Source organism: Hemibagrus wyckioides, linkage group LG23 (assembly GCF_019097595.1).
Source record: "Hemibagrus wyckioides isolate EC202008001 linkage group LG23, SWU_Hwy_1.0, whole genome shotgun sequence".
NCBI classification, from domain to species: Eukaryota; Metazoa; Chordata; class Actinopteri; order Siluriformes; family Bagridae; genus Hemibagrus; species Hemibagrus wyckioides.
Genome location: NC_080732.1, coordinates 16,692,135 through 16,711,325, shown reverse-complemented (window position 1 = coordinate 16,711,325; position 19,191 = coordinate 16,692,135). Strand labels below are relative to the sequence as shown.

The following is a 19,191-nucleotide window of genomic DNA, read 5'->3' as shown; positions in this document are numbered from 1 at the left end:
AAATCTAGCAGTGCAGACATCAAACCCTTTAAGTGGTTTTAGGCATGACTATGTATGAAACATCATATTTCTTTTATTTTATTGTTGTCAGGTCAGTGTGCATTTAATCATGATTGCCGCAGTCACTTTTTGGGGTGCTCAGTTTGTTTTTTTAATGGATTTGCACATAACAATCCACAACATGCAAAAATAAAGGAAAATCCTTCAATTTCCAGATTTCTAAAAATACCAAAAAATAATAATACCAGAGTCACATGGGTATAGGTTCAATTTGCTGTATTCCTGCTTGTTGCCCTCTAGATGGCAGCACTGTACTTGATGTAGATTTTAAAAAGGCTCCATGCACACTAGCTCAGTCCATGAGCTTTAGGAGGTCTAACAATCCTGTGCCAATCTAGATCAAGATCATGGTATTATTATTTTTTTTAACAACATTGCATCCCAGCAGCTTGAATCAGCACATTTTTAGGCGCAAATTACTCCAAGGTTTTTTTTGAACATCCTAAATCAAAATCAATGTACATGCAAATCAGATACGATCCTATTTACGTCGCTCGATACACCATATTCCTGTATCAGCCTTCTTTCAGATTGTGCTGATGCTAATTTTGCACCTTTCGTAGACCGAAACAACAGAGTGACAGCTCGAATCATGTCCCGTTTTTTGCCTGTGATCTGATAAGTCCTCAGCACGCTTCACTCGTCCCACCTGTCACCTGGAGTACTGAGATGACACGTCACTGACAGTCCCATTAAGATGATAACCCAGCTGCTGCATTTATTACTGTCAGTCCTCTTGACTCTGGATGGAGAAACCAGTGAGATGGCGATCATGGTGGTTCTGGTGGTTGTGTGTGTTCTTAATGTGTAAAAAAGCCATCCTGAATGACTTGTATATCAGTGTTCAGAATCAATTTCTTTAGATTTTCAGTTTCCTACATTATCCACATTGCATTTTGACTACCAGAGATTTATCGCCTGCTTCAAGAACGATGTGGATGCATTTTAGTCCTTCATTCTTTCCACTTCACTCAAACAGATCAGCTTCATATCAGTGTTAGCAGAGGAATGGTACCCAGATTAGCCTGGTCAGGATTGTAGTGGATCTGGGGAGTCATGGTTGCAAAGCAGGAACCGCTAGTCTCATTAAATCCAGTTCAGACTTTATTATATAGTTCTATAACTTTCAGGACTAAGAAATTTAAAGAAACACTTCTTGTATAATTGTACACTTGCTCACTCGTTCATGCAATTAAATGCTACAGTGCTCACAGGTTCAGTATAAAAGTTATTAGAGTAGTGTGTTCACCAAATAGGCAATTTGATCCATTCAGTAATTATCTTGAAAATTCGCAGTTTGTCCATGCTTGCTGTCCAATAACTATACAGCATTTAATTGCAAGATAAAGTTTAATTCATGTTTATAGATGATGCTAAGTCCCACTGCTGTGTACCAAACCACATTGAAGTCTGTGTTGCATTTCTAAAGAAAATGGATATACTTGGAGGAGTTTCTGGAAAATACTTTTCTTAAAAGACAGGTTTTTTTTCACCAATGCAAAAACATAAAGATGCAAACGCCAGGCACCGAATATGTCAAATATGATCGACTACCATTTGGGATGAAGGGGAAGTTTTGAGAATTTCATTCTGCTTCATGTTATCTCTATAAGGAGCATATGTGCTGTGGTCTGAATTTAATTATGAAGTGGAGTTAGTGTTGTTCACGTGGATTTGGGCGTCTATATATTAGTAGCTCAAGTGGTTAAGGCTCTGGGTTGTGGATCGGACGGTCAGGGTTCAAGCACAGGCACTACCAAGCTGGCACCAATGAGCCATTGAGCCCTCAACCCCTAACTGTTCCTGGGTTGCTGCAGCATTGGTTACCCTGTGCTTTGACCCCCAAACTCCCAAGGATGGGATAGGCAAAGAAAGAATTTGAACAGTAAAGGCTACAGTTTGATACCCTTATTTCTACAAGGTTTTTTTGTTGCTTGGGTGATACCATCAAGAGTACATATTTCCTCCACAGCACTATTATTGAGATCAGACACCAATGTTGGAAGTGGAAGCCTGGGGCGTTTCAGTTCAACGTGTTCAGTGGGGTTGAGGTGAGGTCTCTGTGCAGGAGTTCCTTTCTTCCTTTCCAAACATTGCAAAATGTCTTTATGGAGCTCGCTTTGTGGAATAGAAAGACGTATCTAAATGTGTGCTTCCAACTGTTAGGCAACAGCTTGAGGAAGAACCACATGGGGATGATGGTCAGTTGGCCGCACATTTTTGTCCATATAGTGTATCGTTATTTTTCGAAAAGTACATGTGCTGTACTATTAATTCACATTTAGAGTTCAGTGTTGTGTCTGAAATACATACCCTTGCCATTACAACCCCAAAGATCATGCAGTTTCATACCTTTATTTTTTGAAAGTATACGCTATGTGTTTGCACAGCACTTACTCGAAGAACTTTCAACAGGTGGAAAATAATTAGTTTCTTGCACTGAACTGCACCTCCAAACCCTGAGCTGGATTAAATTAATTCTCACCAAGGCTCATTTTTCAGAGGTAATTGATATGAGTGGTCTTAATAATAACGAAGCCCGACTCCAGTTTGCCGAGTGCATGCTACATTACCTCCAAGTCAACCTGAAATGAAATCTTTTCGTGCTGTTATTAATTACCTTCCACTGAGCGTACAGTCAATTCCCTCCAGACTCGATCCATGGCTCCTCTGAGTCAACACCACCGATCATCTCTATTTTTCTTACTTAAAAGTAAACTTGGCCTACCGTATTAGCTCTCATAATTGTCTTTGAACACATCACATACTGTGTGTCATTTACTGAATAACGACAGCCATTAGGAGCCAGAGCGGCAATATTTCAAATCCTGATTAAGACTCCTGATGGAAAGTCTATACAGTCCTAAATACTGAACTGTACTCTAAAAAAAAGTTTCCTTTAGTATTCATTTAATAGTTAATTGCTCTAGCGTTCCAGAGAAGGTTCTACTGAGAAGCTTTTATACAAAACACCTTTATTGGAAGGGTTCTACATAAATAGACAAACCAAAAAACCTTTGAGAATGGTGTATTGGAAACTTGAGGGTCTTTGCAATGCAGCGAACTTTGAAAAGATCTATGTAGACATTTACAGTAGAACACTTTTAGGATGCTAAGAACCATTATTTACCCAAAGGAACCTATAAAGTCTGCAGATATACTATATTAATGATTGTTCACCCATTAAGGGTTTCACGACAGAGCAATTCAAAGAACCCTTTAGGTGTTAAAACAAACCTTAAAGAACAATTTCTGAAATATTCATCCCTTAATAATTTCAATTTCAACTGGGGCAAAAATCAAAGGAGCCTTTAGGTCCTAGAAGAAAATTGGGGTCATCCAGTGTGGTACAAAATAAGTCTCTCTAGAAAAAGAGAACCCAATCAGAAAGGGTTTCATGTTGTACCCTTTATGAATGCTAAGAACCTTTAATCATCTAATGAACCCTTAAAGAACTGTTTTTTTAATGAGTGTAGCTATCTTAGATTACTAAATGCTCACCATATAATGAATTCTCCAATGGGTTCTATGGATGTTTATTGTTTCTAGCTTACTAAAATGGTTCTACTTTCAGCTGTAGGACTTTATAAAAAAAAAAACTTACACAACATGCTCTTGGGTTCTCCTAAAAGGTTGGTGGCTATTGACTATTGGTGTCTACTGGTGCCAGATCTTTCTAAACCATTTTACTTGGAGCTGGTTATGAAAGCAAAAATCATCTGATGTTCGGCTTTACGCCTTTAAAAACCTCCGAAAGCAATGAAACAAGCCAAAAAAGACGTTGCTAGAATGAAAATAAGATTTCACCTAAAACTGGGGAACCAGCTATTTGAGAGTCTTAAAATGTGGTTTACTTTAAGGACCACTGGTTGTTCTATCAGAAAGGGTTCCAAGTTGAACACTTTCTGGAGGCTAAGAACCTTTAATTATACAATGATACTGTAATGTTTTTCCTTTTTCTCTGTGTAATTTCTCTTCACAATATTGGAGAATGAGAAGCACTGTGTATGTTTTTAAATTCCTCAGTGGTTCTATGGATGGTTATTGGTTCTAGCTTTCTAAAGGGAAATAGTGATCCATGGGATCCAGCCATTTTTTATGTTCTTCCAGTGGGTCCCTCTAATGGAAATTGTATGTAAAACCTTTCAACAGTGTGTTCTCCTATAAGAAAGGTATAAGAATCCGTGTCCTGGATTGTTCTAGATTGCTGAAAAGTTAATTCTATAATGCTATCCCAATTTCATATAATGGTTCCACCAGACCAACTCTTTGCTAATACTGGGGAATATAAAGACCTGTATATGCTGTTGGAGTACGATGGTTCCATCAGACCAACTCTTTGCTTTACTGGAGTATATAAAGACCTGTGTATGCTGTTGGGGTATGGTGGTTCCACCTCACCAATTCTTTGCTTTACTGGAGTATATGAAGTCCTGTTGGGGTCCCAATGGTTCCATGGGGTTTAGTGTTAGCTATCAGTCAGCGAACTGCTCTGCTATGGATGTATGTATTTTGTTAATGTAAGAATTTTTGCAAAAGACTTCCAAAAGTGTTTGAATGTTGCAGTCTATTGAGTCACCTTTATAATCAGGTCATTCACATTCCTTCAGCAGATAGAAACTCACTCCCAAGAGAACTGGGAGGTCAAATTGAGACTGCGCCCCTCTGTCAGCATGATCCATGAAATTGCTCCATTTCCTGCAGGAGATTCGTGTGATGCATCGCACGCCGCAGGCTTTCACAGCTCCGGGCTATCTAGCACAGAGAGTGCAATATGAGCAAAGAAAAACCCAATCCTCCTGTGACAGAATGCTAATTACTGACTACATTCCTCCTGATCAGAAGCTCAAGAATGACTGAAGGTGTGAATTTGCCATCCATCTGTTCATTTGGGAGGAATTCCTGCCGCCCTGTGTGGTTCCGTTATATATTCCTTTCCCTTTTTTTTTAACCATCCTCTCTCAGGCACTTGAAAAGAAAGGGCAGAGACTCACTCCGATGTGTTGTATGGTATGTGGGGAGAAAAAGCAGCGCAATGCAATTATTTGCGCTCGAGTGTGCATTATGCAGCGTCGAGCTCCAAACGACTCGTCGAATCGTGACTCGTTGAGAGAGCTTTTCAAGTAAGTATCAATGTTAAAGAAGCGAGAGGAATTTTCCATTGTTCAAGTGCAGATCTTACAATTTAGCAGTTACAGGTTCGAAAAGAAATCATTAAGAACACATAATCTTTACACATTTTGGTCACATGTTCACGCTATAAATATCCAACACTGTTTTATTAAATATCGGTGACATTTAGTGAGTCTGGTGCTAATTTTATTAGCTGTTAAAAAGGAAATTGCTGTGTTTAGGTCCAACATCACACGTGGATTTTGTTAATGCTAGTGCTGCTTTTAAATAGTGTTTAACAGCAGATTTTTTTAAATGAAATTCCAACATGAGGGATAATGTTAGGGATTCAGTGTTTTAGCAAAAACTTCTTTCCTGACTCACCTCACATACGGTTTGAAGTAATGGAGACATGGGCGCAATATTAGTTGGACTCATTGTCCCAGAATGCAATGCAATTATAGATAGCTTCGAAAGTCTGAGAGTCTTAGGCTCAGCTAGATGAGTATGATATCATTGATGGAAGCACTGTGTATGCTATTGGATTCCCCAATGGTTCTATGGATGGTTATTGGTTCTAGTTTTCTAAAGGGGTCCTACAAGGGTTCTTTAAGGGTTTTCACCACAGACAAACTAAATATTGGACCTGGGGATCCAGCCATTTTTAGATTCCTCCAAAGCATCTTAGAGAATGAATGCCTCTGATAGAACCCTTCAACAGTCTGTTCTCTTATAGGAACCCTTGTACTGGGTTGTTCTAGATTGCTGAAAAGTTCCCAATTGCGTATGATGGTTCCACCACACCAATTCTTTGCTTTACTGGAGAATGAGAAGACCTGTGTATGGTGTTGGGGGATGATGGTTCCACCACACCAATTCTTTGCTTTACTAGAGAATGAGAAGACCGGTGTATGATGTTGGGGTATGATGGTTCCACCACACCAATTCTTTGCTTTACTAGAGAATGAGAAGACCTGTGTATGATGTTGGGGTATGATGGTTCCACCACACCAATTCTTTGCTTTACTGGAGAATGAGAAGACCTGTGTATGGTGTTGGGGTATGATGGTTCCACCACACCAATTCTTTGCTTTACTGGAGAATGAGAAGACCTGTGTATGTTGTTCGGGTATGATGGTTCCACCACACCAATTCTTTGCTTTACTGGAGAATGAGAAGACCTGTGTATGATGTTGGGGTATGATGGTTCCACCACACCAATTCTTTGCTTTACTGGAGAATGAGAAGACCTGTGTATGATGTTGGGGTATGATGGTTCCACCACACCAATTCTTTGCTTTACTGGAGAATGAGAAGACCTGTGTATGTTGTTCGGGTATGATGGTTCCACCACACCAATTCTTTGCTTTACTGGAGAATGAGAAGACCTGTGTATGATGTTGGGGTATGATGGTTCCACCACACCAATTCTTTGCTTTACTGGAGATTATGAAGACGTGTGTGTTGTTGGGTCCCCAGTGGTTCCATATTGTTTAGCTTTAGCTATCATTCAGTGTACTGCTCTCTTATGGATGGATATTTTGTTAGTGCCAGAATTTTTCTAAAAGACTTCCAAAGAGTCACCTTTATAATCAGGCCATTCAGCAGATAGAAACTGAGGAGGTAAAATTGAGACTCGTCAATTTATGAGATGATAAGTATGATATCGTTGATGGCTGTATTAGTGTGAGCTTTGAAGCTTGAGTGTACAGATAAGGAGTTGGATATATGAAAAGACTAAAGCGCTGCTGCATCACTGTCTTCAGATAACATTTAAGCAGGGGTTAAAACAACATCGACAAACAAAATTGTGTAAAATACAATTTTGTGCAAATGATATGCAAGCTTCCTTCAGAGCACTTAACTTGATTTAGACTACCTAAAATTTTGCCTGTCTCCACAGCTGGCTAGGTTGCAACCAGTAATACGTGTGTATGTGTGTGAGAATGACAGCTTGCTGGAAAAGCAAACTGAATAAAAAGAGCCCATCCCACATACAGATGTTGGTCATTATTAGTTAATAAATAAGTTATGGCCGCACGACGGTGCCAGCAATCCCATTCAGCAACTCCCGCTATCTTCTAGGCAGACTAACGTCTCAGCTGGGATTGGAACGTGTGCTAGCGAGACTTTTCCCCTCAGTCTTCCTCAGGCAGGGATAAGTCATAGTGGGAAATTTACGCAACACAACGGAGAGAGTTCAAGTGTAGGTCCATGGAGGACGACCAGCTGAGTTCATTCAGCACCTGGAGACTTGTGAGATTTTGACAAATGAGTCTCACGCTCATTGAAGCTCCAGAGACACAGAGGGGTGGCAGATTTTGTTTAGAGGCGATTATGAAATTCATGTTTATTGTTCTCTCATGGTTCAAAATTAGGCTGAATTGATTCAATAACGATTTGTTCTCCTCATTGTCAATAGCAGCATTTCATGTACCAGAATAAACAGAAAGATTCCGTTATGGCAACAGGACACACTGGGATATTTCCTAAGTATCATTCATCAATAAAGTTAATCAAAACATGGTGTGCGTGTGTGTGTGTGAAGTTGTAGAAGTATTTGTTTCGATATAAAAAAGTTAGCAAAGTAAGACTTTATTTGAAATCTTTTTTCTTTTTTTCACATTGTTAGATGAGATAGACGAACTTTACCATCCTTGTGACCTGTGTAGATTTTTGCATGGGTAGCTTCAAGGGATGTACAAACATGTACACACACACACACACACACACACTTTGCTTAGCAAGTAATAAATCAGCAGTAATTCACTTTTTTTTTTCCCCCCAACTCCATTTTCCATTCGCACGACACCAAATGCACATACGTACAAATAAAAACAAAATACAGGAAGGAATAAATCACGTCCTACTGATCTAAAGCACTGAAGACATCCACAGAAGGAAGGGCTTAAAGTGCAAACAGCTGAGCAGTAGAACTTCTTTTCCCATACTTCAGCCTCTCTCTTCTCATACATAATTTTACTATTTTTCCAAAAGCAATGACATGACCAAATAAAAAAAAACCAATATATCCTTAAAATCCTTTTAGAGCTTAGCGTCAGTATGTCATATGGTGATGACAATGCATAGTTACCTGGTTTGTCTTTTTAATTATTGCGGTATAGTATCACACAGGATCGAATCCGTACAGGATTCTGGTGTGATGATGGACAAAAAAAAAGGCAATAATCCACACGACTGGACCACAATTAAATTAGTGCTGAGATGGCGAGTCAGACTTAATCCAGAGTCACAGTTCGGAGGTCAGTAGGGAGCGAATAGTACCGGTGCATGGCTGGTCCTGATAGGCCCAGGTGCAGGGCGAAGAAGTGTTGTGGGGAGAGACTGAGTCTGGAAAAGGGACGGGTTATGGCTGGCGCGAAGTGGGAAGGTGGCGGCGGCAGCCGCGGCAACGGCTGCCAGATGAGAGGGCACTATCGTGGCGGTCAGTGGCTGGCCCATGTCCTTACTCAGAGGCAGCTTCACTGGCTAGGTAGAGAGACAGAGAATGTGTCAGAAAATATATAGAGTTAAGTCATCCTTACTTGCTTTGGTTTCAAAAGATGGCAGCTGTGTGAGAAAAAAAGATTTGGCCCAAAATTGGCCCTTGTGGTACACCATCACCAAAGTTCCTTTACTAATCAATGTTTTTCAGAGGAAAGTAGCTAATGCATGCTGAAATGGTGTAATTTGCATATTAAGTGATTTGTTATGAACATTTGCATATCAAAACATGGTACAAAAAGGACTTTTAGAACAGATTTTATCAGGAGTTTTATCAGAATAAATAAATTTATCAGAATAAACTTTAGTAATTTAATTTCTATCAAGAATGCAGACAAAGTAAAATAGACAGGAAGGAAATGGTTACAGATGATATAAGTGACTTATTACTGTAAAAATACCATAAAGAAGAACATTTAAAACAAAGAACAAAGCAATGTGCGGGTGGGACAAACTATGGTGCTCAGTTGGGAAAAATGATGGTCATTTTTCACTGGTCATTGGAATTTAGTCCATGGATTTATTTTGTGACCACTGATTGGTTGTTCAGAACAAGGGTAATTAATGATTAGTCTTTAAATATAATTGTGATCAGTGATTGGTGGCTGTGACTCAGTGTTATTCAGGGATTAGGAATGATGGTGGTTAATAATTGGTCATTGAAAGCAATGGTCACAATGATCATTGTGATGATTCATTGGTCATAAACAATGATGATGATCAGTACACTGGGTACACTGGTGATCAGTGAATGGTCACTGAAAACAATAGTGATCAGTGTTTGGTTGTTGGGTAAAATGGTGATGACTCATTGGTGATGGGCAATGGATAATTGGATTCAATAGTGATCAGTGATAGTTTGTTGAGTATGATGGTAATTAGTGATTAGTCATTAGAAATGATGGTGATCAATGATTGGTGGTTGTGATTCTATTTTAATCAGGGATGATGATGGTGATCAGTGACTAATTGTAAGGAGTCATTGGTCACAGACAATGATGTTGATCAGTGATTGGTTGTTGGATACATTGGTGATCAGTGAATGGTCATTGAAAACAACAGTAATCAGTAATTGGTCATTGGGAAAAATGGTGATGAGTCATTGGTCATTGACAAGAGATTGGTCGTTGGAAACAATGGTAATCAGTGATTGGTTATTGAAAAAAAATGGATCAGTGATTGGTCCTTGGGAATAATGACGAACAGTGATTGGTCATTGGAAAAAAGTGGATCAGTGATTGGTCTTTGGGAATAATGACGAAGAGTGATTGGTCATTGGGAAAAAAGTGGACCAGTGATTGGTCCTTGGGAATAACTGTGGTGAGTCATTGGTCATTGACAAGCAATTGGTCATTGGAAAAAATGGTAATCAGTTATTGATCATTGAAAAACAGTGGCTCAATGATTGGTCCTTGGGAATAATGGCAAATAGTGATTGGTCTTTGGAAAAAAGAGGAGCAGTGATTGGTCTTTGGGAATAATGGCGAAGAGTGATTGGTCACTGGAAAAAAAGTGGATCATTAATTGGTCCTTGGGAATAATGGCGAACAGTGATTGGTCTTTGGAAATAATGGTGAACAGTGATTGGTCCTTGGGAATAATGGCAAACAGTGATTGGTCATTGAGAACATCAGCTCACGTATGTGCAACTCAGCCAGGCTTTAGATGCAGGTGATGAACTGTCTGACCCTGCTCTCTCAGCTCTTATAACCAGCAGCTGTGATTTGAGCTGGAAAGCCGTATTGAATGCAGGAAAGTTTCTAAGGAGCCACCAAACTTAGCTTAAATGTCCATATACATGTGGCCATATTTACTAAGAAAAGTGATCTTTCCTACCATGTTGGTGGTCATTTGTGCTGGAGAATTTAGTAGATAATTTGACAACATCCTTGCACATAAACACAGCATCCCACCTAATAAACACACAGTCAGTGAACCATTAAACCTGTTTATTAACCGAAGTGCTGTTTTGTGCACATCTTGCTGTCAGCAAATAAACAGGCACGTCCGTTTATTATAGCCACAATGTTTGTTTCAGGGAAGGTTTTGGAAGGTCTCTTCTTCTGGTGGAATTAACTGAAATCCGAGTCTGTTTGGAAACTATGCTGAAAAAATCCATAGTTAATTTCATTATGCGCATCCTGGTCATTTGGGAACTGTTATGTTTTCTGAACGCGGTGCAGAAATACAGTCAGTGTGGCAGAGTGCTAGCAGCTGAGAACACAGTACGCTGGAAAGAACCGGAGGCCAGAAAGCAACGGATGGCCAAACACTCCTTTCAGTTTGGGGCTTCAAGTCAGGTTTAATTTCTTCCAATAATTTCATATTAATGCAACTTGGCAGGCAATATGTTGGCAAATAGTTTCATCGGTTATTGACTATGAATTACGGCTGTTTGAAAAGTCTGTCTCTGTAGCTAGCAAAGTTCTAGCCATGCACTTGCCAAAAATAACAAAACTTCATAACAGTCACAAGCTACAATCAGAGCTGATAAATCAGGACAGTTAATTCATCCCAGTAATCTCCAATCAGTACTCTCTAAAAAGAAAATGCACTAGAAAGATACAGATGTGTGACAAATTAAAAGAAAATCCAACCTAAAGTGTGCTAATAAGGTGTTAGGTCATTACAAACTACCAGAACAGCTGTGCCTTGGCATGGACTCTCTCTGGAAATGGAGAACTATTTATCCAAAAGATGTTCCTTTACTTGATGATTTAATGAGGAATGTGTCTAAGTCTGCCATTAGTGTAAATTAGGTTGAGATCTGGTCAGTGTGATGGCCACTGCATATGTAAGCCCTGAGTGAGCCCTCAGGCCATGTGGAAGGGGTTAGAAGCACAGAAATGCCAACAAAATTCCCACAGCATTACACAGCTTCCACTTTCCATTAATTTGTCACCCATCTGTATATAATAAGCTAAATCTGCTGAACCGTTTTGCTCTTACAATGCCGCCAAAAATCTTTGTGCCTCTGTGTTAACAGCTCGTTGTGACACCAAAATATAATCCAGTGCCACATGAATAAATATGGCTCATTGTCAAACAAAAATATTTGTTATTTATCGTCCGTTATCTTAGCTGGATGGATAGTTGAGCACTTACTGCATTTCCTATTTGCTGTTTGGTCTGTCCTTTCGGGCTCTTGGTGTAGGGGCTGTACTTGGGCTTGGCCGGTTTTCCTGCTGCTCTGTCTTTATGGCGCCGGCTGCTGATGTGCTGAAAGAAAAGATATACATGGTTACTGGGTTTCATCCTTTTGATATGAACAGAAATATCACAATTTTACCCAACTCATCTGTCACGGTTTTGGTGTCTGCACTCGCACTGGAGCTACCATCTTGGCTGACGTAGCTAAGGAAGTCTATTTCATCGTAAACATGCTGTATGGCTTAAACCACACCTTAGTAATGGCTAATTCACTGATATGGTTTAGGACCCAGGAAATTTCACACCACCCTATTATTGATTTTTTTCCTTTAACAGCATGCCCTCAAAATGTTCTATTCTTTACCTATCATTCCATGCACAATGGTGGTAAACTTCCATGTAAATACAGATTATTCCAGCTGTTGCTCTAAACCCTGAGATTATGTATCTTTTGTACTAAAGGCTATTAGTTAGCTCCAGTGGATTTGTGCATGTTGCTGATTACAAGGTCAACGGTTCAAGATTCTGCTCTGCCAAGCTGCCACTGGTGGACCCTCAAGCAAGAGTAATGTATCATGGGTGACTCTGTACTCTGACCTTAAATTCCTAACAAGCTGGGATATGTGAATGAAGGAATTTTGCTATACTGTAATATACTATATAGTATGTAACATTCTAGAAAAGATTTCTAGCTTTCTTTTTCTCTCTTTCTCTAAATAAATGCATAATATTTTTGGCTTCCATCACATCACTTTCCATTCAAAATGTCTTTCTGACCTGTTTGAGCTGCGTCTCTGAGTTGACATGCACGTCGCATGTTTCACAGTGGAATGTCTTGTTCTGCAAGCCCGTTGATGCAACACTAGGTGACAGTAGCTTGTTTTTCACCCCTGGCCTGGGGAAGGACTTGATGGAGCCGTTACCATTCCGCGCTTCCAGCATGGTCTTGTGCTTGGTGCCTGGGGGAAAAAAATCCAAAAAGGGCACCGTTTTGTTATATGGAACATTTCAACATCATAAAGAAGATCATCTCTCAATTTTTGGGAAAGATGTGTCTTGGGACAATGACTATTTCGCTGCACTGTGGTTCTATCAGCAGCTATCTGTAGCGCTCTCGAGTAGTGCTGAGATGCTGCCGTTAGGTGGTGAAATCTCATTGGTGATTTAATGCTATTAAGATACACGAAGACAGCTGCTGAGTGTTCATGTTGCGCTCAAATATTTTTAGTAGATGAGTCCATTCTAGGGCAGATTGTAGCTGTTAGTCTTTACAGAGTATCCTATTTACTGCTTTAGCAAACAGTCTGCAGAATATTGAGCTGGAGAATGTTTTGTGTTTTGCTTTTTACATTACTGTCTTCAAGTCATAATGCACTGAGGAAACCATTTCGGTACTTTTAACCCAAAATAATCTGATAGCCTTAGGACAATAAGAAATGATAAAAGATTTAAAAAACTGGACTTTTTCAGAACAGGATATCTTGCATCACCCATAAAACTGCTTTCTGTTTACATCCGAGGTTTTCTTTCACACCAACTCAATTTGCTAAGAATCGTCTTACAGGAGGATGACCTTTGTAATGGAAAGTGAAGAAAGCTTGCTTGCTTCTGTCTGTTTCTCACTCTCTCTCTTACCACTATTGTGAGCTTCGAGCTGGGATGCTGAGTTGACGGCGACTTTGCAAAGCGAGCAGTAAAGAAGGCGCAAAGCTTTCTCCTCCTCCGTCTCCTTCTCGGCTTCGGGATCCTGGACTGTTCCAGGAGTGATGTCTGGACTCTGTCCTTCTGTTGAGGTAAACTCGGCTTCAGACGAGGCCACGCTGGAGCTGCACTTGGCTGGAGATGAAGGAACTACCGGGTGTAATGGATCAGGGATCAATTCTGAAAGTGGGATAAAGAGAATGGTTACCCTTTTGAACATCAAGGAACCGTGGATGGTTCCAGATTTCCACTATATAAAGCTTTGTGCAATGTTTTCTAATTGGTATTGGAAGACTTAGGATGCAGGACACTAAGGGAGGGATAAAACACTTGGGGGTGTACCGTTATAGGAAAATAATCAGTGACGAGGTGGTATACTGTTGATTTATTGGTGCTGCTACACTTAGAAGCTGTTGTTGCTGATTAGCTAAAAAGTATCAGACCCATTTGTGTAACTATCTGAGCAGCCTTGTAACCATTCCCGTTACTGTTTACAACCCTGAAACCATTTTGTTGTTAACACATGGTCACAGCGTGAACACAGCTGTGCATAGCTGGCTGTGCAAGCAGCACCGCAGCCCAGTTCCTACCATTTCCCCTGAGACTGGGTGAAACCCCACATTTGTTATTTTGTTATTTTAGCATATTTCCAAAGTCACATATCATCCAGCTCATGAAATGTGACTGACCAGGGCTCATTTAGCAATGCTTACAGATTGTTGCACAGTAGTGACCCATGAGTCGGAATGCGAATGTGATTCCTCATCACCTTACGCTGCTCTATGACCTGCTATAAATTCCCTCATGTTGTTAGGCTTGAAAATGCATCATTGGTATATAAAAATTGTTTATGAGGTGTATAATAATTGATATATGTTTCCAAAATTCTGCATCCTTGTGCATTTTCTTTAAATTATGCCACTATTTTTTAGGTTTATTATTCTGCATTGTAGCTTGGGTAAATTCTACATTTGGCCAGTGAATTGACCTCATGGCATGAATTCCTCCTCTCAGCACTGCAAGACTTTGAGTCACAGACAGTTCCAGATATTTAGCATGCCAAATATTTCAAGGGAGTCAGATCAAGTTTTTGGTCATTCACACTGCGCGAGTAACTCCTCCTCCTCCTCCTCCTCAAGTGCACAGTTCGATAAGCACCGCTTTTTTAATGTTGTTTCATCTGGATTCACAGTGTGAATTGCTTTTGTTTACATTACTGTGTTGTTTTGTCTCTTTCCTAGTCCTTGTTACCTGATTGTGATCACTTGTTCTGTGTTCAGTCCTGTTTGTCCAACGCCGAGTTCACACTGCATGACTTCAGTCACCGACTAGTTTCGCAAAGTCAAGGCAAAGCATTACTCGCGCAGTGTGAATGACTAAAAACTTGATCTGACTCCCTTGAAATATTTGGCATGCTAAATATCTGGACCTGTCGGTGACTCAAAGTCTTGCAGTGTGAGAGGAGTTCTGACTGAAAAATACCTCAGCGATGACCTACAGCCAATGAAAGAGCAAGATACAGGACAGCGGGCAGTTCGGGGAGGAGTTATAGACAACAATATCAGCAACAGTGAAAGCAGCAGTGATCCGATACAATACCTCCCCCAATCTAGTTTATTAGCCAAAAGACTGGCTTATTACTTACTCCATTCGTTTTGCACCGGATCTATAAGACTAAAGACAGAATTGTAATTCTGCAATGCTGCTAGCTATCCAGATAGTATTAAACTTTATAAATAAAGCACCCATTCAATACAGAAAAGATCTATAAAAAAAGAGATAATGCAGCTCTAGCATGTCATTTTAAATGGTTATTTAAAGATTTAAACAGATTTTTATGGAAATTATTTTGGGTGAGAAAGACTTCTGTTTGAGTTTTTTTTCCAGCCAATCCATTCCCTTTAGAAATCTTCAGGCTTTCAGGCTAAAAGCTGAGCTCAGTAAATTAACCAAATGATATGGCTGATTTTAACTGAAAGTAAACCTCTGACACACAGCTACTGTTGAGGGAGTTTTTGCATAATGTGTCTGAGATTACTGCCTCTGGCTACGGCAAATTACAAGTGCTTTTAACTCATGCCGGGACACACAGTGGTCTGACCTCTTCAGAAACACTGAAAACATTCGAATGTCGAGAACAAATTTCATATCAGAGTGCATGAGGTTTATTACACAGGAAACCTTTAATAGCCTTGTTTCTATAATAGGGTGATATGAGTAAATATATAAATAAATACGATTAAAAGGGTGAAACCTTAGACAGCTGCAGATCCACAAAATTGGGATCTAGAAGACTTTATCTCGGTTCAAACATCTGGCCAGTTTATTCAAATCACCTTCACTAAAGTCTACAATTCCATTAAGAGGTTTTCCCACATTATCATCTGAAGTCAGATCTTTCCACTTCTCTTTGTCTTATCCCTGATTGTGAGATAATCAATCACGGAGCCACGGCTCTTTGAAAACGGTCGTGTCAAATATCAAGCTCGACGGCGTCGCTCGTCAATATAACCTAATGAGGTTGACATCGAAATTAATTACAGCCAAGATAAACTGCCATTGGTTCCCTTCTCTCAGAACGAGGTCCTGGGGTTGGCAGTGTAGCAGTGATCGATATCCCATGAGACCCTGCGCTTTTTGTGCAGACATAACACAGAGGCAGGATCCACTCTCTCCATCTCAGTACTCAATCGATACTGAATTATGTCTTTCTATTTTGGTGAGCCATTAAGTGGCTCTGTTTTTTTTATCTTTTAAGTCTGAGGTGTGTGATCTTTAAGAGAAGCATTGCATGGTTGTTCATCCTTATTTGTCATATTACCTAAAAATATCAGCTATATATGGATAGAAGACAGATGGCCAGTGGTGGGAGTCTTGCAATAACACAAAACAGCTTTTTGTTGTGAACTGTGACCTCGTGAATGTGGTTGAACGGTAGCCGAAAGTTTCCCTTATTGTTTTTCATATCTTCATCACTCAAGTGCAAAATTATGTGCATGTGCATGTCTTGCTTGGGGGAAGGGCCAGAAATTGTGAAACCAATAAAGAATATTGTCCTTGTCCATGTCACATCATGCACCATTTGTTCACCCAAAAGAGTAATCTAAGAAGGACAAATCAATCTCAAACAATGCATCACTAATCTCGAGTGTTCCCACGGCCCAGTTAGTTGCACTACCTCAGCCACTGGTGATTAGCCGGACAATTTGTTAGCAGTAACTGGGACTTCTGCTCTGTTGTTAAAGTGCATCATTGACTCTGACTATAAAAAGCACAGGTGTTCTTATGCCTCTCCACTGACTAGAGGGCACCATGTGCTCATACCAATCCTGTAATACTTAGTGACTAAGAACCACATATGAGGTAGGAAGCTTGAGAGATTTTAGTATAAAACCGATTCTACTTCATCAGTTTCCTGGTGGAGAGTAAGAGTTGAGTGGGAACAGCTGATGGAGCTCTTTCATCAATGCCAAGGGATGCAGCTAAAAACAAGCATACACTCACAACACACTGCAAACCTCAGCTATGCTGGGAAGGGGTTACACCAGAGAGTACAGCTCTATTACAGTACATATCGTTGATAGGCATACGGTAGACGCTTGGAATTAAATTGTCAAAATGCAGGATGAAATAAACCATGTCAGCAATGCTTTCAGAAACTTTCCATTGTTTAATTCAGCATTTTAGGAATGAAGGAAATATAGGTTCTTTACTTTTATAGACTTGTCAGTTTATTCTAAGCCCTATGACCAACAGAACCTAAATGGTTCAGGGCCATTCTGCTCTTTTTTACTTAATGAGGTCAGGGGGATCAATGGGTAATCTTTATAACCTTTAAAAACCCAGGCAGGTCAATGCAAGAAACAGGCCACACTTCCATTTGCTTTGCTTCTCATAACGCCTTCTCAAATGCCAGATACTGCTTTGCAGGCAGGACAGATCAGGTCAACCTTTCCTGACCTTCGATACCACGGAATGCCCTGGATGCCAACATCTGAACATGCGCTGTTAAACGGGTGGTGGTATACACTTTAAGAATAGACCAGCAATCTAAGTTGGCAGTGGTCACTCGATGGTTAAGGCGGTGGGTTATTGATCAGAAGGTCAAGAGTTCAAGCTGCCACTGTTGGGCTTTTGAGCAAGGGCCTTAACCCTCTTTACTAGAGGTGCACTGTACCATGGCTGACACCAGCTTCAAGCTAACAAGCTGAGAGTTGTACCCTGATACCACATAGTGTTTTACGTATTCCATAGTTCTACATTTGTCTACATTTGTCTAGCAGTTCTTACTCATAAACAGTGAGCTAATTAAAAAACGTAGGTACCCAAAATGGAGACAGACATCATGCAAAAGAAACTTATTGCCTCCAGTGTTTTCCATATTCCACTGCTTCACCATTCTTCATGGTTGATATGAATGACGTCTTGATTGTCTGATCAGGGAACCTTGGACCAGCAACACTAGGCTTGCCTAGTATTTCCCTGGCTCCTACTTTATTGTGTTTTGTATTTTGTAGTTATGTAGGTCTTTTTTGGTTTAATGACACACATGGCTTTTGATGTATTTCCTCTTTTCTTTTTTTTTTGTTTTGGAAGATTTCGTTGGTTTAACTAGCCTTTAAAAAGCCCCTTGACTTTCTGTTGTTTGTTGTCCCGCATCCTTTCTTATAATTTATGCAGTTAAAGTTGGAATTCCAGTCTAAGCCAACTGTTGCTGCTATTCTTTTTTCCAGCATGTCACAAATAAGAGCTTGAGGAGTTTTTGGACATTCAGAGTGTTTGTAGTGAGTCCTATGTGTGAATTATAGTCAGGCATCAGCAGGGGTCATAGAACAGACAGGAATTGTAAATCTGATACGCAGACATAAGTCAAAAGCAACTTGGAAGCTTGTGAACTGGAATAAGAAGTATCTTAAAGGAAAGAGGGAAACTAGGAAACAAAGAATCCTAGAGAAAAATCTAGACAGAACTAGAAGAACTTAGGTTCGAACAGCTGTGGAAACTCATGCTATTAGCAGTTCTGGTGGTTGCATTGCATCTGGAGTGTATCCCAAATTTAGGAACAATCCAGAGTGGCCAGTCCACCTTCCGGCATGTTTTTGTTACGTAGAAGGAAACTGGAGAAACCCATACTGGGATCTTGAACAGAAATGACTCAAGCTCATGACCAAACGAGCATAACTAACTGTTCAGACATAACAACAGTCTTACATAGATGTTCCTTAATTTAGCCTAATTATCTCCAGCCTCCACATTTTCACAGAAGATAGACTGACACAGACAGACCTAAGTAGCTGGTGGGAAAAAAAAGCACATCGCAGGTGTTCTTGCATAAGACCGGCTCTACACGAGCGAGCTTTCTCTATAAATCAATTAGCGAGCCATTCTGCCTTTGAAAACAAGTGATTAAGGGCTGCACTGCGAGAACGAGGGCAGCCTTGATTCTCTGTCACTCTGATGCTAATCCATAATCCGCAGATCCACACTGACCTGAAACAGCACAGAAGTGAAGAGAAAAGGAGAACGAGCGAATGAAGGAACTCGCTCCTCCTCATTAATGTCTGTAATGACTGTGATCAATCTCCCAGTCATCTCCAGAACACACACACACACACACACATAGGATGAAGGACAGAGCTGAATGAGACAGCGAGACACACCGGT

At 40.1% G+C, this 19,191-nt stretch overlaps 1 protein-coding gene across 3 annotated transcripts in view; it reads right to left on the bottom strand.

Annotated features, from left to right (window-relative positions):
- Positions 1-7,553: 7,553 nt before the first annotated feature.
- znf385d (zinc finger protein 385D) overlaps positions 7,554-19,191 on the bottom strand; it is a 69,643-nt gene continuing 58,005 nt past the window's right edge. For 2 of the 3 annotated variants that reach the window (XM_058376179.1, XM_058376181.1), the window contains exons 5-8: positions 13,462-13,707; positions 12,604-12,785; positions 11,782-11,895; positions 7,558-8,661 (exon numbers count right to left, since the gene is read on the bottom strand). In XM_058376179.1, the coding sequence (XP_058232162.1) occupies positions 8,437-8,661; positions 11,782-11,895; positions 12,604-12,785; positions 13,462-13,707 (767 nt within the window). In that variant the 3' untranslated portion in view covers positions 7,558-8,436. Of the gene's footprint in view, positions 8,662-11,781; positions 11,896-12,603; positions 12,786-13,461; positions 13,708-19,191 lie in introns of all 3 variants that reach the window. The other variant, XM_058376180.1, reaches the window with a different exon arrangement.